This window comes from Mirounga angustirostris, unplaced genomic scaffold (genome assembly GCF_029215605.1).
Source record: "Mirounga angustirostris isolate CCGP_5_RB_7025 unplaced genomic scaffold, mMirAng1.0.hap1 SCAF_1, whole genome shotgun sequence".
In the NCBI taxonomy this organism is placed as follows: Eukaryota; Metazoa; Chordata; class Mammalia; order Carnivora; family Phocidae; genus Mirounga; species Mirounga angustirostris.
The window spans coordinates 1,858,769-1,880,170 of NW_026991709.1; the positions used below are offsets into that span (position 1 = coordinate 1,858,769).

At 53.5% G+C, this 21,402-nt stretch overlaps 1 protein-coding gene across 2 annotated transcripts in view; it reads left to right on the top strand.

The window, feature by feature from the left end:
- Window positions 1-18,038, top strand: part of UBE2G2 (ubiquitin conjugating enzyme E2 G2) — a 42,665-nt gene extending 24,627 nt beyond the window's left edge. The window contains exons 4-6 of one of the 2 annotated variants that reach the window (XM_045902355.3): window positions 9,643-9,761; window positions 13,672-13,796; window positions 16,319-18,038. In XM_045902355.3, the coding sequence (XP_045758311.1) occupies window positions 9,643-9,761; window positions 13,672-13,796; window positions 16,319-16,489 (415 nt within the window). In that variant the 3' untranslated portion in view covers window positions 16,490-18,038. Of the gene's footprint in view, window positions 1-9,642; window positions 9,762-13,671; window positions 13,813-16,318 lie in introns of both variants that reach the window. The other variant, XM_045902357.3, reaches the window with a different exon arrangement.
- The last annotated feature ends 3,364 nt before the right edge of the window (window positions 18,039-21,402 follow it).

Sequence of the window (21,402 nt, forward strand, 5' to 3'; positions counted from 1 at the left end):
GAGGATGTCTTTTCAATTTGTATTTCTTTCTTTTTTTTTTTCTAAGATTTTATTTATTTATTTGACAGAGAGAGAGACACAGTGAGAGAGGGAACACAAGCAGGGGGAGTGGGAGAGGGAGAAGCAGGCTTCCCGCTGAGCAGGGAGCCCGACTTGGGGCTTGACCCCAGGACTCTGGGATCATGACCTGAGCCGAAGGCAGACGCTTAACGACTGAGCCACCCAGGCGCCCCTCAACTTTGTATTTCTGTCTCATCAGCTATTGTGTCTTTTGTCCCCTAAGGCAGTTACAGTGGGGTGGTGAGTCTCCTGCTCAGAAGTGTCCTACGTCTAATGGAACATGGCATTGTCCACTGTGTCAGCCGTAGATCCTTTTATTTTTAAGGAAACAGGAGATTATATCGTGTGAACTTAATTCGTAACCCTCTTTTTCCGTTTACTGGATCCTGTGCGTTGTCTCTGTGTTAATGCAGGCATGTGGGCAGCAAGCCTGGTGGTAGGGTACGTGGGGTATTGGGAGGCTTGAGTGCAGAGGTTAGTGGGCCCCTGGCAGGTCTTCTAGCTTGCGGGATATTGGCTTGTGCCCATCAGCAGACATGTGAGCCCTCCAGTATGGTTTCTAAAAAAGCATTGGGGTAGCTAAACCTGTTAGGGTAACTATTACTAATTTTAGATAAACACTATAAAATTAAAGCAATATTTTGAAAACACATAGTAGCAATCAGATGCAAAGGCAACAATAGCAGAAAACAACAAGTAGGACGTCAAACTGAAAAGCTTCCGCTTAGCACAGGAAACCATTGACAGAATAAAAAGGTCACCTACAGGATGGGAGAAAATATTTGCAATTCCAGATCTCTGATATCTCCAGTATGTATACGGCACTCGCAGAACTCAACAGCAAAGAAATAATCTGATTAAACAACGGGCAGAGGATCTGAATAGACACTTTTCTAAAGAAGACATCCAGGTGGCCAACAGGTACATAGAAAGGCGCTCACCATCACTCATCATCGGGGGAATGCACATCAGAACCACAGTGAAACATCACCTCACACCAGTCAGCGTGGATGTTACACAAAAAGACAAGAAACGACAGATGTTAGCGGGGATGCAGAGAAAGGGGAACCCTCCTACACCGTTGGTGGGAATGCGAGCTGGTGCAGCCGCTCTGGAGAACAGTATGGATCCTCAGAAAGTTAAAAATAGAGCTACCCTACGACCCAGCAATAGCTCTTCTGGGTATTTACCCAAAGAAAATGAAAACACTGATTCAAAGAGTTGTCTGCACCCCCGTGTTCACTTGCAGCATCATTTACAACAGCCAAGACCTGGAAGCAGCCTGAGTTGCTCTCCAGCAATGGATGAATGGATAAAACAGATCGGATGTGTATACACAGGTACACACACACACACACACACACACAGGTGATACCCATAAAAAAGAGTGAAATCTTGCCGTTTGTGAAAACGTGGATGGACCTTGAGGATATTATGCTAAATGAAATAAGTCAGAGAAAGATAAATACTGTACGATCTCACTTATAGGTAGAATCTAAAAAACCAAAAACCCCCCAAACTTATACAGAGAACAGATTGGTGCCAGAGGTGCTGGGGGGGTTGGTGAAATGGGCGAAGGAGGGTGAAAAGGTATAACCTTGCAGTTACCAAATCTGTCCCAGGGGTGTAAGGGACAGCATGGCGACCAGGGTCGGTGACATTGTCGTAGGTATTTGAAAGTCCTCAAGAAGTAAGTCTTGCAAGTTCTCATCACAAGAAGAAAGAGTTTGTAACTTTGTCCGGTGACGGATGTTCACCAGGTTGACTGTGGCGATCAGTCTGTAGTGTCTCCGGGTAGTGACTCCTCACGCTGTGCTCCTGAGACACAGAATGTCCCATGTCGGTGTGTCGGTTACGCCTCAGCTTAAAGTAAAAACGAGAGCCTTTCCAGGTTTCTTCAGCGCTTTTAGATTTGAATAAGGCTTTTGCGTTAGTATGGAATTCCCCTGCTTCAGGCTTTGGTGAGCCTGTGGGTCTTGGTCCTGTTCCAGACCCTTTTACAAACAAGAGGCCGTTTACAAATGTACTTAAAACATCTATTAAGGAATTAGCTGTCCTCCCATTGATTGGTCTCACGCTGCTATTTTGGCAGACAGCTGGCCGAGTTTCACTCCTTAGTGATAGGTTTTCTTTTCTCTCTTATTCTTTGATTGTCTCCAGAGTTTTTCCCGTGCCCCAGTGTTTCTGAAACCATGCTTGCCCCATTTTCTGGGAGGCAGGGTGCCTCTGGGTTGGTAGCTCTGCTCACCCGCGGGGCCTCCGTTCCCCTCGGCTGTGCAGTGAGGAAAACAGCTTTCCAGGTGCTCAAGCTACAGGTACGAGGATACAGGTGTATCATAGGTGACCCCTGATGTCCCCCTGAGAGAACGAGGTGGAGGATGTACGATGGGAACGCAGCAAATTAACAGGAGGGGAACGAAAGAATAAAATTGCCACAACCTCTTCTCTGATGAAAAGTAGAAGGCAGCTCTGGGATACCTGGCTGGCTCCGTCAGAAGAGCGTGCCACTCCTGATCTTGGGGTTGTGAGTTCAAGCCCTACGTGGGTGTAGAGACTCAAATAAAACCTTAAAAAAATAGTTTAAAAAAAAAAAAGGTAGAAGGTAACTCTGCTGGCCGTCGGCTGAGCATGTGGTGGAGTTTGAGCCTGTGGCCAGGAAGAGGGCTGGGGCTTCCTATCAGACGAGATGTAGGGCTCGAGGGCTGGGTGGCTGGCATGGCTTCGTGCTCTCGGACCGGCCACTCTTCACTTGTCTGGATCAAAACAAAGAGGCCCGTCATCCTTTCAGACAGGCGGCATCACGTTCTGCCTCTTCCAGGTCCGGAGTCTCTGGCCTGTGCGACCTTGTTGCCCTGGGCTGTCCGAGGTCCTTGACTGCCCAGGGTGGGTGTGCTCCTCAGGTGGAGCCTTCAGTGAGGACAGGAGGAGCCCGTGGTGCAGGCCGGCTGTTTGTCCTCTGTGGCTAGGAAAGGTGCGAAGGCCTCTGGGATCTTGCTGCCCTGTTCTGTCCTTCCCCAGTGTACCTGGAGCAGCTGGTGTGAATGATCTGCGTGCCTGAGCCACAGCCTGGCCACTGTCCCCTCCAGACCAGAGGCTCTGGTAAAATGAGAAGGACCTCCCACTCCCTCCAAGTGGTTGGGGACCCTTCGCTGGCGCCCCCCACATGTCACGGCCATGGGCGTGAGGACCCCCAGGCGGTGCTCCTCTGTCTGTGCTCTGCCTAGGGGGCTGGGCGCAGAGGTCAGGGTCGCGGCAGCCACCCTCTACGCCAGGCCTGCTCATTTGCAGAAGACCATCTGGCGTGTCTCTTGTCCGTGGCGTGCATCCTCACAGAAGCCTGTGGCACTGAGGTGGCCGTCCCCATCTGTGCGTGGGCTCCCTGGCCCTGCAGCTGCGGCCTGGGGCTTGGTCAGCGGCCCTGTGTGAGGAGGTTTCCTGCAACGCTCATTGCAATAATTAAAGAATGGAAACATCATTGTCCAAGGTAATGCATGGAACACACGTGCTGTCCACCGTTGGGTGGCATGCAGCACGGAAACAGTTCAGGTGGGAGCTGCGTGCTGGTGTAGAAAGGTATCCAGTGTGTCACTGGGTGGAAGAAGCCAACTGGGGAACGGTGGGCCTAGACCAGTGTTGTCACTGGGATGATTTTGTTGCCCCCCCCCCCCCGGGTGGTGTCTGGAGACATTTCTTGTTGTTACAGCTGGGGAGCCAGCATCTGGGGGGAGGCTGCTGACGGCCTCACGGCCTGGACAGCCCCTTACAGCAGCCCAGCCAGGCCTGTTGGGCTTGGGAGTCAGTGCTGAGGCAGGCAAACAAGTTTCATCTGTGTTCAGTGTGTAAGTCAGAGGTTTTAGTAAATTCGTAGAGCTTTGAATCCATCCCCACAGCACTTTCACAACATTTCCGAAAAGGCCTTCGTGACTCTTGTCAGTCCACATTCCCACCCTCAGCCCGAGGCAGCCTCTCTTCTACTTTTTGACTCTCTAGATTTGCCTTTTCTGGACTTTTCCTGCAGATGGAATTATAAAATTGCCAGTCTTGTGTGTCTGGCTTCTTTCACTCCTCAGAATGCATTTGTGATTCCTTCACTTGCTGTGTGTGTCACGCCTTCCTCTTTCCCACCGAACTGGGTCCCCTGGGGCGACGGGCTGCACCTGCCGTCTGCGCTCACCTCCGCGTGAGGGGCTCACCGCGTGGGGGGCGCTGGGCTGTTACGACACACGGCGCACACAGTCTGTGTGGGTCTTTGTCATCATTGCATTTCTGCGCATTGCTGGATCCGTAGGACTGGAGTTGCTCTTACACGGAGTAAATTCATGTTTAATGTCTTTAGAAACTGCCACACTGCTTTCCCAAGTAGCTTACCGTTCTACCTTCCCGCCAGCACGGATGAGAGTTCTCATTTCTGCACTCCCTCGCCCACGCTTGATGTGTGGTCACAGCTGCCCCGTGGGTGTGTGGAGGCATCTCACTGTGGACTTGATTTGAGTTTTCCTGATGACTAATGGTGGTGACTGTCTTTTTATGGACTTGTTAGCCATCCATGTAGCTTTGGTGAACTTGAGAACTTTTGCCCATTTTTTAATTGGATTATCTTATTGAGTCATAAGAGTTCTTCATATATTTTGGATACAAGTCCTTTATCAGATATGTGATTTTCAGATGCTTTCTTGCAATCTGTGGCTTTCCTTTTTAATTTTCTTAATGGCGTCTTTTAAAGCTCAGAGGTTTTTAATTTTGATGAGGCGCAGTTTAGCAGTTTTTTTCTTTTATGGATCATGCTTTTGGTGTCATACCAACCCAAGGTTACAAAGGCTTTCTTTTATGTTTTATATCTGTAGTTCTTACTCCTGCATTTTTGATCCATTTTGGGTTAATTTTGGCTATGGCATTCGGTAGGGGTCCAGCTGCATTCATTGGCATGGGGTTGTCCAGTTGCCTTGGCAGCTTTGTCAGAAATCAACGGACCACACACGTAGGGGTTTCTGTTTGGCTCTGAATTAGGTTCCATTGACCTGGGCCTGTCCCCCTTCCGCCGCACACAGTCTTGGTTCCACAGCTTTAGAGGAAGTTTTGGAATTGGAAAGCATGAGTCCTCTCGTTTTGTTCTCCTTTCTCAAGATTGTTTTGCCCCTTCCTGGGTCTCTGCATTTCCATCTGAGTTTTAGGATCAGCGTGCCAAGTGTCTGCAGAAAAGCCAGCAGGCGTTTCCACGGGGATGGCGTGGAGTCTCCGGTCAGTTTGAGGACTGTTGCCGTCCCCCCAGTCTGGAGGGCTCTCACGCGGGCACGTGGCCTGTCTCTCCACTCGTTAGGTCTGTTCAAATTCCTGTCAGCAGTGCCATGATCCATTTTTAATTTGAAAAAATCCAGTTTTGTGGATGAAGGTATGTGAGTTTATGAGCATAGAGATGAGCTTGGAGAGTAACGAGGCTTCCCTTTGTCAGCCTTGGGAAGGCGATTCCGGAGGGGGCGGGCAGGGGAGCATTTTGTTTTTAGTTTATATACCTCCTGTATTTGAATATTTTCCAACACATAATTTTCTAGTTAAAGTCAGTTTATGTTGTAAAAAAGTTGTTTGTCAGAACTGACTATGAAGAAATTGGAATGAGAGACTTATTTAGTACATGTTAAATATAGATCAAATACATTTGGTTTAAAGTTTTCAGAGATATCTATATCACAAAAATCCCCACATTAGAGTATGCCTGCAGCCTCCTTTTGGACAGATTCAATCTGAGAAAATTATACGGAAGAACACCTGTGTTCGCTACTGCCATGCTCTCCCGAAGCGGAGCGCCTGCCCGCCTCCTCCCATGGTTCTCGGCCTTGGTTCTGGACAGTAGGACGATCAGGGTGCACAGAGCACAACAAAGGAAGAAACGTGCAACAGAACAGCTGTCCGGGTCCATCCCCAGAGACCCTGCCCTGGGGCTGGCTCTGTCCTGCTGAGCACACGTGCTCCTTGCCCTGGGTGCTCCCCTCAGTCCCCGCACCCTGGAGCCCCTGCTGTCTTTCCTGCCAGGCTGCGGGTTCCTGCGGCCCGGAGAGCAGCCTGGGCCCTCAGGCAGCTGCTGGTGCTCCTTCCGTCCTGGCATGGGGTGAAGCCCAGCGGCTGGAGGGATTGAAGGCCAGGAGCTCATGGCAGAGCTGACGCGCTCAGCCTTCCAGGGCAGCCCAGCACAGGGGGCTGTGTGGGCAGCCACCTGCATGGGTGAGCTGGGGCGCTCAGCTGTGGAGCAGCGATTGCGGGAGGGAGGGGACGCCCGTGCCAGGGCCTGCAGGTGGAGGCTCTTTTCTGCTGCAGGTGGTCGTGACTTTGGAGAGTTCATTCTCCCTTAGCAATCCAGTTCAAGTTGGAAGTACTAACGAATGGTTTACAGTCTGCAGGACTTAAAACCTTGTCGTATGTATGTTTGAGACGTTTTGTCCATGTGCTGTGACAGACTTGCAGCCGGAGTGACGTGCAGGCGTCGGGCGGGAACAGGCCTGGCGGGCAGATGGCTCACCCCCACGCAGACACACCCAGGGTGCACAGTAAGCACTGTGGTCTCCCTGCGGCCTCCGGTATGCAGGCCTGGAGGCTTCTTCTGTTGTGTAGACGCAGTTTTAGAAGGGAGAAGCAAGGAAGAACAGTTTCTCACTTGAATTTAGTGTTGAAAGACTAAACGAGCATTTCTCCAGGTTTCAGGGACTCTGCACGTGAGCGAGTGTTTTTGGTGGTGCATGATTGCAGGCGCCCCGCAGCTCTGGGCACAGGGTGAGCTAGGCAGTGGACCTTCTCGAAGGGAGAGCATGGCCTGTCGGTGGCCAGCCTCAGACCGTGGGTGCTGTCCTCTCAGTGTCTGCTCAGCCTGTCACTCACCTGCAGCCAGCCAGCGGGAGTGAGCGGCTTGAAAGGTGGTTTCCTTTCCAGAGTAGAGCATGGCTGTGACGTTTCCCTCAGATACTTGTCTCAGGGAGTGAGAGTACTACCTCAGAGCTCTGGAATATTGTAGACCGTTATTTTAAGGAATAGATGGACAGTAATTTGCTGGCTTTGAAGATTTTCTGTTTGTTTTAGATAAATTTGTTTCCTGTCTTCTTCTTGTACTTTATTTTACCTGAGGAGTTTTGAGATGAGGCCTTTTAGTGAGAGAGAAGTGAGGCAGTCTGGAGTGTGGCACCGAAGTTCGTCCAAAAATAACACTAATTCTGTTTCTCGGTCTCGGTTCAGGAGTTGACACGAAAGCATTTTACAGAGTCAGCAGGCTGCACGCATGGGCCCCCTGTGTGCTTGTCCTGAGCAGCAGGGCGTCCTGGAGGAGAAGGAAACCCTCGTTTCAAACCAGTAGCGAACTAGGGCATTTGAAAACAGCTTTGATATTTAAGATGTGGGAGCACTTTAGGAAATGTTTGATCATGCTTCTGAGGCTACGGAAGACCAGTGGGTTTTTTTTTTTTTTTTAATGTTAAAGAAAGCCTTATTATGAGAAACAAAGAACTGTTATCAGAGTGTTGAGCAAATACCATTTGGCTCATTCCAAAACACTACCCAGACTTTTTTTTTCTCTTCTAACTCTGACGTGCCAGAAATTCGGAGGCATTGGCAAGCATTCCTGACATACGACAGTGTTGCTTTCAGAGGCCCGAGTTTGCCCAGCCTTCCGAGTGGGCAGTTTGAACCGTGCTGTACCCCTCACTCCTGTAACCAGACCGCCTTAGCACCTCGCTGCGCCCTGTGATCGCTGGCCTTCACAGCTTTGCTAACAGTGGTGGGGAAGCGGTACTCGCAGACACCCTTCATCAGGGGCCAGTGGACGACTAACGGGGCGGCATTTATCATCTGCCAGGAGCTCTTCTGCTGGAAGAGGCGTGGGATGATCATAAATCTCTCATTCTGGTCTGTGCTGGGTCTGCGCGTAGAGGAAGAGGCGTCCAGGACGGCCGTTGGGGAAGCGCAGAGCAGGCCTTGGACCGCCTCGCCCTGCAGCCCGCTGGGGGTGGTCGTGGTACTGGTTCTCTGCCCCGTCTGCAGCCCCTTGTGTGGGACGGACGCCCTGCCCGGCCCTTGTCCCTCTTCATGTGGCTTTCCCCGTCCTGGTTTCCTGCCAAGGCTCTGGGTGCTGTTGGGACGCTCACCCCTCCAACACAAAGTAGCTATTCACTGTGGTTTCCCCCCAGAGTAGCAAGGGCACAGTTTTGAAATCAAGGTCGGTCTTTTAAATAGAAAAAAAAAAAGGGCTCTCCAAAACACTTTTCCCTTTGTTCTCATTTTGACTCTTTCACTGCAGCCCAGCCCCCTTTCTCCCAGGATGCAGTCTTGGTGGAATCCGCTGCGGGGCGCCATCGAAAGCCCTGAGCGGCTTCACCAGGTGATAGGAAAGCCCTCTGCTCAGTTTCCTTTTGAGTTTTTTGTCTTTTTTCTTTAATTACGGAGGTAAACACTGTTGATACTTTTTGCAAGTTTATATTATTTTGCTGAATCAAAGTAATTTATTGATTTGAAACAAATTTGTACTTTGAAAAAATGATTTTTAAAAAATGAGGGCTGTCTTGGAATAAATCTGTTCCAGCTCTCTTTTTCCTGTGCCTTATCTGGTTTTCATCTCGAAAGGTGGCGCGTCTGCCGTGTTGAGCGGCTCCTGCAGTGGCCTGGGCAGGTGTGTTTGTAGAGCTGCGAGAACTCGTCCTGCTAGCGAGGCCAGGCCCAGTGGGACGCCTCTGCTCACGTGGACGCGGGTCGTGGCTGCCGCTGTCTGGTGTCTGTCGTTTGCCAAAGACTTACGTAGGGACGGCTCATCTGTAAGGGAGGGGTCTTTCTCTCTTGAGCTGGGGCTCTTCCTCTCTGCTGCCTTCCTGTCTCGTACGTGGGTCAGGATAGGGTTAATTTATACGTGTAGTGCTCACGTGTGACGGGACTTAGAAGGGGTTTAGTCCGTTTCTGCCCCTCCCCGTGTGACGAGGCCAGCAGCCCAGGCAGACAGGCACGCAGGTGCCTCGTGATGGTGCGCCAGGCGAGCAGGTGGGCTCTGATGCGCGTGTGCACGCCTGGCCTTGCGCGGGAGCCCAAGTCAGTGGTCATGTGTATGCTCTTTATCTGTTTCTCTGAGGTTACCGAATCATTTCTTAGGCACACTTAAAAATTTAAAATAGCCTTTGAAATAACAACTCTTAACCCTCATTCAATACAGCGGTGCTGTAACGTCTGCCTAATGTGTGTCTTTACCTTCAAGTAAAATGAGAGCATGCATACAGGAACCAAATCCCTTGGGTCTTACGATGTTGCTGTTAGTTCTTTCCTCGGATCCCATATTCTAGGTTGGCTGTGCTGCCCCTGAGTACCTTCATTAATGCAGACGCTGTGCCTGAAATGTTATATATTAACATTGAAATAAAGCTGTGTTTGTGCTTTAAACCAGATTGCAGTGGGACGCTGAGACATTACTTTCCCATTCAGAACAAGTACCAGTTTATCATTATTACTTACATAATCTTTCTGTGTGCGTTTGTGGAGCAGTAGAAATTTCCTAGCTGCTTACAACAGTGTGGTGGACGTTGAAAAACCCACTTGAACGTCTCTGTACTTTCTGTCTCCTAGGGGCCCAGAAGATACCTGCTTTGAGTTTGGGGTCTTTCCTGCCATCCTGAGCTTCCCATTGGATTACCCATTAAGTCCCCCAAAGATGAGATTTACCTGCGAGATGTTTCATCCCAACAGTAAGTGCTGTGGGGTGTGGTTCCGACAGCAAGGCGTGGGACTGTGTGGGTCGGACAGGTACTGTCAGCGATGTAGAGCCCGGAGGGTGTTACCTGGGTGTTGATCTGCAGCCACTTGGCCGTGATGGTGTTGACATCAGTTGAACGACAGTGCGACGTAGATGAAGGAAAATGCGGACCTGACGCTGGACGCCATCTGACCTGTCCGCTTCCGCCTCCGGCGGGTCGGTCAGAAGACGCAAGTGTGGCTGTGTGCAGGGGGGGATGCCAGCCCCCGGCCCCGGGTGGTTGCTAACAGTGGGGACCGGTCAGAGCAATCTAGGTTTTTGGCGACAGAGAATCGGTCAGCTGAACTGCAGTAGACCATATGTTAGAGTTCGATATAGATATTTTACATGATCTACGGTAATATTTGATAATATAGAATGATAGTTCTGGATTCGATGAGAAAAGCAGGTTATGTTTAATCATGGTTGTTACATTTTTTTGGAAAAAATTCACATGTAAATATATATAACTGGAAATGTAGCACAAAAATGTTGAAAGTGATTCTCTTTCAATAATGGGATCTTTTTTTGTTTCTATAAATCTTTTTTCTAAAATAAACATGTATTTTAAAGAGGGGGAAATGACATCATTAAATAAATTTATTGGACTTAAGTTGGAAAAGTGTCTGGTAGTAGGCATTGGGAATTCCTGAATGGCTGTGGTTTTTATTTCTACCTTTTATAAGAGGGGATTATAGATAAGACAATTAGTAAGAAAATATGTTGTATCTTTAATGATCATATTTAGGATAATGTTCCTTTTTTAAAAAAATTTTTTTAAAGATTTTACTTATTTATTCATTTGACAGAAAGAGAAAGAGAGAGAGAACGAGCAGGGGGAGCAGAGGGAGAGGGAGAAGCAGGCTTCCTGCCAAGCAGGAAGCCTGATGCGGGCTCCATCCCAGGACCCTGGAATCATGAACCAGCTGATCCACCCAGGTGCCCCTAGGATAAAGTTCCTTTTTATAAATGATGATTGCCACTAAAATCATGATCTTAATAGTTATAGAGAAGAAAAGCAAGTAAGATACACTGTTTTGTAGAAATGAAATATTCTCTTATTTGAGTTGGATTCCTGTAAGGGAGGGGTCTTTCTCTCTTGAGCTGGGGCTCTTCCTCTCTGCTGCCTTCGTGTCTCGTACGTATGCTTTTCTGCATATAAAATAGCTCAAGGCTAATTTAATCCACGAGAGCATTTACAGAACTTTCTGAGCCTTTGACACCCCTTGGCTTACAAATGAACCCACCTCGCAGTTCTCCCCTAGCCTGCACCTGTCTGAGCACCTCCACAAGGGGGATGCCTACCCAGACCCCTGCCCCCGCCAAGAAGGGTCTCAGGATTACCCGCCTGTTACATTCTGTCCAAACCCTCATTTGGAATTTCTCATGTCCCACTGATGTTAACATGTGGGTAGTTAGCTCCCTCCTCAGAGAGACCATTTTGAATTTTTCTCATCTCACACTGATGCAGTTCTGTGTGCACAGTAGGTGCTCAGAAACCCTCCTCCTTTTGAGAAGGCTGGCCATGAGGTGCCGTGGTCAAGGTTGGGCAGTGCATGTGTATGGGAGTCCATCATATTGCTGTTGACTTTGGCATGTGTTTAGGATTTTCTGTCATGCAGAGTTTAAAAATATGGTGCATAGAGTTGATTCAAGAAGTCAACAGTTTCGGGCGCCTGGGTGGCTCAGATGGTTAAGTGTCTGCCTTCGGCTCAGGTCATGATCCCAGGGTCCTGGGATCGAGTCCCGCATTGGGCTCCCTGCTCTGCAGGGAGCCTGCTTCTCCCTCTGCCTCTCTCTCTTTCTGTCGCTCATGAATAAATAAATAAAAATCTTTAAAAAAAAAAAAGTCAACAGTTTCAAATTCATTGACTGTAAAATGCAACAGTAAAGAGGATTGTGGGCAGTTATGAAACAGTGAGGTTGTATTGAAGATGAGCACGTTCTTGAGAAGAGCACCTGGGACGTGGTGTCAGAGACCGATGTGGCCGCCAACAGATGATTCGATCATATACCCACAATAGTCTGGTGTCCAGATAGTTAATACAAGTAGCTTTTAAATTTGGCCTTAGTGTAAGTGGATGTGTGTTATTTTTATTTTCTAAAAATTATTTTTGAGGTTTACCAAATCGGTCAGTCCATAAATACTTTAAAAGAGTAATTCAGCACATGTGCTGAGACTTGCTGGGATACAGGAGTGAAAAGATAATAAAAGGTAGGGGCCTCGACCATCACGAGCTCCCTGTCTGAGGGCAGGGGTAGACACGGATGGAAAAATACGGGTAAATATCAAGTCACACTGGGAGGCCAGGGAGGGCGCACTGTGGAGGTGGTGGTTGAGCTCACCGTCTGCAGGGAGAGCAGTAGGAGTTACCCAGTGATCTGTGGGAGGTCAGGAGGGTCTTGCACATGCGAAGTCCCCGTGTAGGAAGCAAAGGGGCCAGACCAGTTCAGGTTGGTCAGTAAGAAGGAATATTTGCGCCAGGAGCAGTGGAGATCCACTGAGCGAATCAGAGTGAGGGAGGGAGTAGCGTGGCCAGCATGGTCTTTGAAGTGTTCCTGGCTGTGAGACAGATTGCAGGGCTGGGACACCAGCGTGGTGGCCTGGGGAACGAGAGACCAGCAGTGTGGAACCAAGCCTGGGCATTGACAAGGGAGGGATGGGGGCGGGGAGGGATTAGAGGGAGGCTTGGGGTGGGAAACTGAGGCACCCCATGAGAGAGGAGGGGGCGGGGACACAGCTGCTTCTCTGTGTTTCTGGGTGTGCCCGGTCACCATGTGGGGTGCCGCTGGAGTCGGAGACCTCATGGCAGAGAGACTGCCCAGCGCTGTGGGCGCCCAGGCCCTGTGTGGGGCCCTGCGGACAGGCATCCTGATGTTGACGGCAGATTTGCACACGCTTTCCCTCTGCGGGAGGTTGCACAGGTTCTGGGTGGTCAGAGCAGAGACCGCCGGGATAGGGGTGGTCAGAAGAACAAGGAACGATCTATCAAAGGGAGGTCCTTAGAGCCGCTCAGGTTTCTCAGTGGTCAGGGGGTTCTGAGCTCACGAGCGAAAGGGACTTACATAAATTTATTCTGAATGGTCTGTTTTCTATTATTATAAGTTACCGGCCTTACAGTTTTATAGTTGAGTCTATCCTGGGTATACGCTGAACCACCCGAGAATCTACCGTGTGTAAAAGAGAGACGTGACAGACGCCCACAGTGTCCTCGATAGCGTTGGTCACACACTATGAATAGAAACGCCTTTTTCTTTACCCAGACCACAGGCGTCTGGTTCCTGGTGCTGTGTGGTGGGGGTGGTGTAGATTGGACACAGCTGACCCCCAGAGGCACAGATGACCGTCGTCTGTCTTCGTTAGAGTGAGTCCCCAGGAGAAGCCAGGGCACCTTCTTCCTTCGTGGTGTTTCAGTAATCCTGGTTGCCTTCAACCTGGCGCTGTGGATATAGATTTTTCACAGCCCAGTTCCAGGATTTCATGGTGGAATTAGGAACATCTCAGAAATCAGCTCTGAAAGTTATTGTGAGTAATCCTAGTTACAAGAGTTACTTGGCTGAAATATTTCACTGCCAGGTAACCTTTCAGGTATTTAGTGCTTTTAGATGTAGTACTAAAAAAGAAAAAATCCCTGTGAAGGTGGAACCATTGGGGGTGCCTGGGACCAACCAGATGGGCCTAGAGCCCGGTCGGGGAGCGAGGGGTCCACCTGGCCGTGTGGACCTGAGCGTGGCGCTTGGGGCTTGGGCTCTGCTCCAGCCCCGTGAACAGCTGGCTTTCCATGTCTGCACTGCTCACCCTCTTCCCGCGGTGGGCCCGGCCCCGTTCTCTCGGCTCACCTGCTGTGTTCTGACCCCTGCAGTCTACCCTGATGGCAGAGTCTGCATTTCCATCCTTCACGCTCCGGGCGACGACCCCATGGGCTACGAGAGCAGTGCCGAGAGGTGGAGCCCCGTGCAGAGCGTGGAGAAGATCCTGCTGTCGGTGGTGAGCATGCTGGCAGGTAATGCGGCCGTCCCGGCCCCAGAGGAAGGAGCCAGACAGCATGGGGGCTGCTTCTCTGTCCTCATGTAGTTTTGCCTTTATAAGTCATTTCGGTTTGCGATCTACATATGCTGTTTTCTGCCTTTCCGTTGAATTATTTGCATATGCTTTTCCAAGTGTAAGCACACTTTTCATACTTAGGAATTTTAAAGTTGACTTCGTGTTCTGTCTATTGTATGTTGAGCAGAATGAGCCGCGCTCCAGTCCTCAGGCATCGAGTTCGTGGAGTGGGTGTCTGCTCTGTCGCAGACGCTGGGTCCTGGGGTGTCAGGCTTGGTGTGTCCTAGACCCCATCTTTAAGGCCCGCTCTCTGAGGGGACTTTCCAAATCCACAGTGGCTGCCAGTCACTGATCCATCCCGACGGACACACACAGGGGCTGTTGGGCCCGGTCCCGGGACGGCACTGTCTTGGATGAGTTTAGAACGTGTAGGAGGTGACGAGCCACGGGGGAGGGAGAGGCATTCGGGGTGAGGCCGCTGGCTCTCGTGGGGGCACTGCCCGCGCCAGTTATGGCTCGAGCTCAGCTGGGGGCAGGGAGCCCGAGCCTCCCGGAATGCTAGCAGTGCCTTAGCAAGACTGTCCTTGCGGCAGGGTGTCTGTCGGGCAGCTGTCGCAGCGGCCTGGGGAAAGAGGGCTTCCAGGAGGCCAGGGACGGCTGCGGGGCCACGGGGACGGGTCGTTGGGAGACTGAGGCCTGCTGATGTGCACGGTGACCCCTGTGTTTCTGACCTCAGCGCCGGGGTAGAGGGCTGCCGTCTCTGGGGACAGGACTCCGGAGGGGCCGGATTGAGAGAAGAGTCTGGCGTGGGAGTGTCTGTTCTTGGTGGTTGCTCAGCCAGGGCCAGCTGTGGAAGTGAGGCTGCGAGCTCGTGTCTGGATAAGATGGTGGGTGAGGGGCCGGACAAAGGGGATGAGAAAGGGCACGGGGGAAGGAGAGGGGTCCTCAAGGGAACGTAGGGAGGAATGACCTAGACAACCAGGAAGGAGAGAGACGGAGGAGAGTTGGAGGAGGGCTGAAAGTGCTGTGGGAGGCCTCCGTGGGCCCTTCGGGTACCGGGAAGGCAAGGATGTCCGTGCGCGTTTGACGGCGGAAGCACTCGCCTCTCCATTCACACGCTGAGGGAGTGCATCAAGTGAGCGGCGGTGGTCGGCTCTCTTCAGATGAAAACTGTAGATTGTATCGTGAGACACGGTTTTACTATAAATTTTTTTCTTAAAAAGTTTTATTTATTTTATTTTAGAGAGTGAGGAGACGCAGAGGGAGAGAGAGTCCCAAGCCGACTCTTTAAAGGTTTTAATGTAGGGGCGCCTGGGTGGCTCAGCCGGTTGACCATCCAACTCCTGATCTCATCTCAGGTCTTGATCTCAGAGTTGTGGGTTCCGAGCTGGGGTTGGGCTCCACTCTGAGTGTGGAGCTTGCTTTAAAAAAAAAAAAAAAAAGGTTTAATGTATTCCTTACATGCTGTTCTCACAGAGTACATGCCCTCTGTTCTGAGCTACTTTTCTAGCTCGGCCACGGCCGGCTGCCCCACTCGGTGCCCTCCGGCCTGGCCTGCTTTAAGAGGCTGCAGCCCTTAGTCCTCTGTGAGCTGTCCAGGCCCTGGGGTTTCTGCTGTCATGGGTGCTCTCTGCAGTCGGACCTGCTCAGGAGTCCCCTGAGCACACACCCTCCTCGAGGCCTGCAGGACCCCAGTCCTCTGCCTCCTGCTCTCCTGTTTCCCACTTAGTAGCGCTGAGTTTGAAACGATGCACGTGTGGATGTTCACGGTCTGTAGGCGCACTAGATGGTGTGCCCTCTGCACACCCAGTGCCCTGCATAAGGCCTCACGCACAGGATCTGCCAAGGAAGGGTTTGTTGAATAAATGGGAGGAAAGAAGTCATCTTGGTTGGAGAAACAGAGACGTGGTGGCCGCAGAGGGAAGCGAGGCTGGGGCATAAGGGAATGGCCAAGGTCCTGCTTGCGGCTGTGCTGGCCTCTTGGCTGTCTTTTCTGTTCTGATCCAGCGCTTCCCGGTGTTCTAGCTCCCTGCCCCGCGGGCCCCGCTCCCTCTGTGTGTGTGTGTGCCCTGATCTGTCTGGGGCACCTGCTGGGGTCAGGTGTGCCCCTGGGCCAGACATCCACCTCGCCTTGGCCTCTGGCAGGAGCTGGGTGGGCAGCTGGAGGGAAGAGTGGGGCCCAGGGTTTCCAGATAGAGAGAACGTCTTTGACACTCGGGAGGTAGGGATCACGAGGGTGGGTCTTCGTGCCGCACGCGCGTGTCCCTGACTTCACGCCGCCTCTCCCTCTCTCAGTCTGTCCACGGAGAGCTGACTTCCTTCCCTAGCTTTTCACAGACTCCCGAGTCTTCCGTTTGTCTCTGGGACACAGCTCCAGAAAGGTGCACGGGAGTTTTAAGTGATATATGGAAGACCTCGCCAGAGCCCCTTTCACAGGGAGCGCGACTCCTTCTCTTCTCTTTCAGAGCCCAACGATGAGAGTGGCGCTAACGTGGATGCTTCCAAGATGTGGCGGGATGACCGGGAGCAGTTCTGCAGGGTGGCCAGGCAGCTGGCGCAGAAGTCCCTGGGGCTCTGAGGCCCGCCCTCCGCACACGCACACAGGCGCCCAGCTGCGGCCGGCGCTTCTCTGCTGAACGCGCGCTGACGGTGACACTCTGTGCTGGTACCAAAAAGGCGAGCTTGCAGAACCACAGCGTCTGTGTTTTTCCCTGCCTTTCCCGCTCCAGCAGGCTTCTCTTCTGAAATTATGATGTGTGTAGGATGATGGCAGTCGGATGCAGTTTTACCGTATGCCTGGCACGGCAGTTCGGGGAGATGGTGAGAGCCGTCCCCACCCCCTCTCCCGGCCGGAGCGCCTGCACACCGCGCAGCGGCTTCCCTTCTGTCGCGGTCGGTGGGGGGCGTGTGTGCCACACTCCAGGGGCCTCGAACCAGTGCTGCTCCTTCGAAGAAGCAGGGCCTCGCAGCCAGAGCAGAGGCTGGGCGGGACGGCTCTGTGGGCCCCAGGACAGGGACATACCTTTGTTTCCGTGCTTTCTAGTACTTCATATGTGTTTCCTTAGCATCTCGATACATCTTTTTTGTCTGTTGTGTATTGCAAACTATCACACTTAGAGATACTTTCAGGAAATAAATACTTTTTAAAAATACGGATTAATGAGAAACGGGGTGTGTGAAGAGGTTTTACTGCTGGTTGTAAAGACTGACACTTTCTTCCCGGTCATATTTAGCCAAGATTTACATTTGTGTCCTTGTTGACTTGCGCAATCACTGGGGCAGAGGGACACGCGGAGCCGTGTGAACACTGGGAGCGCTGAGCTTCTGTACGCGTGGCCACAGCAGGAACGTTAGCTACCGAGACAGAATTGTTCTTTGCAGCTTGGTGTCGGAAGGGAACGTTCACCCTTGTGAGCACAGAGCGCAGAGGCGTGCCTTATCCCCGACCTTGGGTGGCGCCCAAGGCAGCATGGCGCTGTGGGGGGCTGGGGGGCAGCGGCACTTAGTTGTGGTCTGTGATTTTGCTGCAGCCCCAGAGCTCGCCAGCCTGGGCGGCTCAGCAGCAAAGCACCAGGGCCTCCGTTATAGGCAATAACAGAGCTGTTCCATGTAGAATCAGATATTTGGCCTGTTTCAGACAGGTTAAATTTAAATAGGAATCTCTATTTTTGAAATAAGGGACTGTCTGTACGACATACAGTAGGTTATACTTTCCATTATCCTTTCCCCCCTTTCGGACGCAGGAGTCTGTCTTGCTGAAAGCTGACGCGTACTTTCTTTGTGTTGACAAGTGCTGGTGGAAAGGGCTCCGTCCATGCTGGGCTTCTGTAAGGAAACCAGACTCTTCCTCGGATCTCCTAGGGGAACCGTTTTAAACTTGACGTTCAGTACGAGAACTTGTGTTTGGAAGGGCATCAGGGAAGAGAGAGGTATCGTAGCCAAAAAGTATTTGCAGGCCTCTGCACCCAGAGGGAAGGAATGGTTTGTGGGGGGATGTGGCCTGGGGGTGGCCGCAGCAGAGGGGGGCTTCCATGAAATCTGGAGAAGGAAGAGAGGCAGTCTCTTTGCAGACAAAGTATTTTTATTCACTTGTATTTATTAAATGGAAACGAAGAATCTCATGTCCTTACTCTGTGGTGGAGTTTAATAACTATGTTAAAAATAAAGTTCTATATTTTCCCCCTAGTCTGGATTGTATTTTTCCTTGTTGAATTTTATGTAATCCTACAAAAACCCAAGGCTGGTTGCGTCCGGGGCCCGTGGCGCAGGCCCTGAACGAGGTGTCCCGCGGCAGGAGCCGTTTGGAGCGAGCGCCACTTCACCCCGGGGCCCGCGTGTGCTTCAGAAAGCTGCGGTCTCCTCGCTCCCGTGCTCGGCCCACTGCGCCTCTGCCCAAGGGGCCCCCGTGGTCAGCAGCGCGCTGTGGCCGGCCTCTCCTTGGAGCGCGGCGCTTCCTGCCGCTGGAACACGGGCCATGGGGAGAAGCCAGCGGGATGACGACGCCACACGGTTCTGCAGACACCAGAAGGTGGGTGACTCTGGCCCGACTCTGAAGCGACAGGCTATGGACTGGCCTCGGATGCTGGTTCTTCACCGTGAGCGTGAGGAGGTGCACCTGCCTGTTCGGTGACTTGTGACTGGCTTGCTTTGGTCCAGGTGCTTTCCTCTGAGCCACCTCACTGGAGATCCAAGGACGGGCCGCACCCTGCGCGGGTCGAGGAGTCGGGGTCCTGCCATCAGCACCCCCCGGCACAGCCCAGCCCAACCAGGCTCATTTCATGGACCCTGGTGCCTGCCAGGTGTGTGCCTCCACCTCCTGGGGTCCTGCGGTGACGGGAGCCCCACTCTGGCTCTAGCTGAGCTGACCCGCGAGCCCGCCCCGCCCTGCCCCGCCCCTCCCCTCAGAGTTTCTCTGCGCCTCCTCCCCCGCCCGCCCGCCATGGGCCTGCCCCTCTCCCTCTGCCTCTGCTCCTGCTTCGCCCGCTTCCTAGGGTGGGGCCCTGGAGGTCACCACCACCTCCTACGGGACTTCCTGTCTGAACCAGGAGAGGCAGATGTCCCGGGCTGGGGGTGTGGCGGGCACAGGGTCAGCACCGCGACTCCAGAAAGGTCCGTGGAAGCCTGTGTGCGGGGTGGGTGGTGGCCCTGCTGGTGGAGGCTGGCCTGCCAGCCTGAGGACACGGGATCCGCGTGGTGGTCTTTTGCCCTTCCTTTCCTTTTTGACTCCGTTTATCCGTTCACAGCGGGCAGCTGTAGGTGAAAGGAGCTATGAGGAGCGTAGAATGCATAGGTTCACCGGGGAGCCGGGTCTCGTGGCACGGGGAGGTGGGGCTGGCCCTCACGGCCCTGCGCACAGGTCAGGGAAACCCTGCTCTAGCTGCAGATGAGGGTGTCTGTCGAGCCCAGCTTTCCTGTAGTTCTCAGCTCCTCCTCCCGGGCTGTCCTGGTGCCGGGCCTCTCCGGGGTGGCAGGGGGCTGAGCATCTCCATGGGAGCTCCACCAGGCCAGGGCATCAGGACCCCGCTCAGAAGGGAGCTCAGCACTTGGGGCTGGGGGGGGGGGGGGTCCTGAGGGACACCAGGTGCCTGGTGAGGGTGGGGGTCATAGTTGGGGGGACGCTGTGGGACTGCGCTGTCCCTCTCCAGGCTGCTGTGGTCCTCGCCACTGGCCTGTCGGAGGTGCTGAACCCCTGCATCAAGCCAGCCTAGGGGCAGCTCCGACCGGCCCCGGCTGTGGGGACTGCTGTTCATCCAGTGCAGGGAGCAGGGCCCGTAGGCCTCACAGGGGCTGGGCCCCGTTGGGTGGGGGTCACAGACCTGGAAGCTGCTGCCAGGTTGGTGGGATGGGCTTGTCCATGTGGGCAGTGGGGAGGGCCCTTGGGCCCCCACGGCGAGCTGTGCGTGTGAGCGTGTGCACGGCAGCGACCTCGTGGGCCGGCCTTGGTCCCCGGCCTCCTGTTTGCTGCAGGGAAGCGGTGGTGACAGGTTCCTTTCATGTGTGTGTGCACGTGCGTGTGCATGTGGGCTCACCTCTCTGGCAGAGGACCTGACGTTGGAACCCGTTCAGATGGAAACAAGAGACTGAGGGATTGTCTTGGGCTAATGGCTCTTTGAAATCCTGGGTAATGCGCTAAATGAGCTGGAACCACATTAAAACAGTCGCAGCTTCAGGGCAGAGCCGGCTCGGGGCTTCTCACGGGGTTCTCCCACCTGGACCGCTGCCTGTCCAATGGAGCCGCTAAGTGGGCACTTGGCGGCAGCGTCGTCCCTCCCGCCAGACCCAGGGCACTACCCTGCCGAGCATGTCCCCCGTCCTAAGACCCGCGTACTTAACACACACGTACATATGTACTCACGTGGGCGTGTGCCACTCCTCTGGGGATGGACTGAGCAGTGGGCGCCTGACCCCCGGCCCCTCCACTTGGCAGGAAGCGCAGTGTCTGCAGGGACGGTAGACACGGGGCCTGGGCCGAGCCCGAGCCGGTGCCCGCTCAGCGGGGACCCCAGAGCAGCAGAGCCCGGCGGCCTGCGTCGGAACACGTGGCTCCTCCCGTGGTGGCAGGGACGCAACCCGAGACCAGTGTCCTTGGCGTGTCCTTCAGGAGCAGACTGCAGGGCCCGGTGGAGGTGCCGTGGCCGCCGAGGGCCTGGGCAGCTGTGCTCCTGGCTACGCGGTGGGGACAGGGCTGAGGGGTGCTTCCGGGCCGTGGATCCGAACCCTCCGTGCCTGTCGGGCGTCAGCAGCACTCTGGTGGGGGGCTTGGCACACGGCCGCCCTCCAGAGCTGGCTCGGTCAGGGCGCCCGCTGGGAGCAGGGTCGGAGTCCCGGAGACCCTGGAGTCAGCTCACCTTCCGGGAGGCTTCTGGCCACACACTGGCAAAAACCGCACCCGTTTGGTGTGGTGGCCGGTCCAGCCACGGGTGTGTGTGTCACTGGGGCTCTCAGCTCGGGCGCCCGGGCAGGCCCTGCAGACCTGACTGATGGTCGCGAGGGGGCGGGTGTGTGTGCCGTCGGCCCCAGTGGGCAGAGGCTGGGGCGCCGCTCCCGGCTCAGCCTGCTCAGGGCACAGGGCGACCGCATGGCGGAGCAGGATTGGGGCTGCGGGAAACAGAAGCACAAGCCTCCCTGCTTTGCCCTACCCACCCCCCAGCCTGAGCCCGGAGGGTCTTCCCTGGGCAAGCACCTGCCACCCTGACTCCCGGTGGTTTCTGGGTTAGCGTGCGTCACACCGGGGGTTCTGTATTCACATCGTCCTCGTATTTCTGGGGCTAGTCCAGTTCGGGGGCGGTGCGTTCCTCCTGGGGGCAAGCCGTTCGGTTGGATCAGCTGGCGCCTCGTCCGGCAGGTGGTGGGGGCCTGACGTCAGCTTTCTGCTGATGCCTTGGGTTCTGACGTCAGAGCTACGTGCCTCAGGGAATGCGGAGATTCTTCAGTCTTTTTTCTCCTAGGATAACCTGTTCCTTGAAGGTTTTGTAGACCTAGGTTGTTTGAACCTCCCAGGCCTGCTGCTCTCTTTGGAGAAAAACTTCTTCTTTTTAATTTAACATTT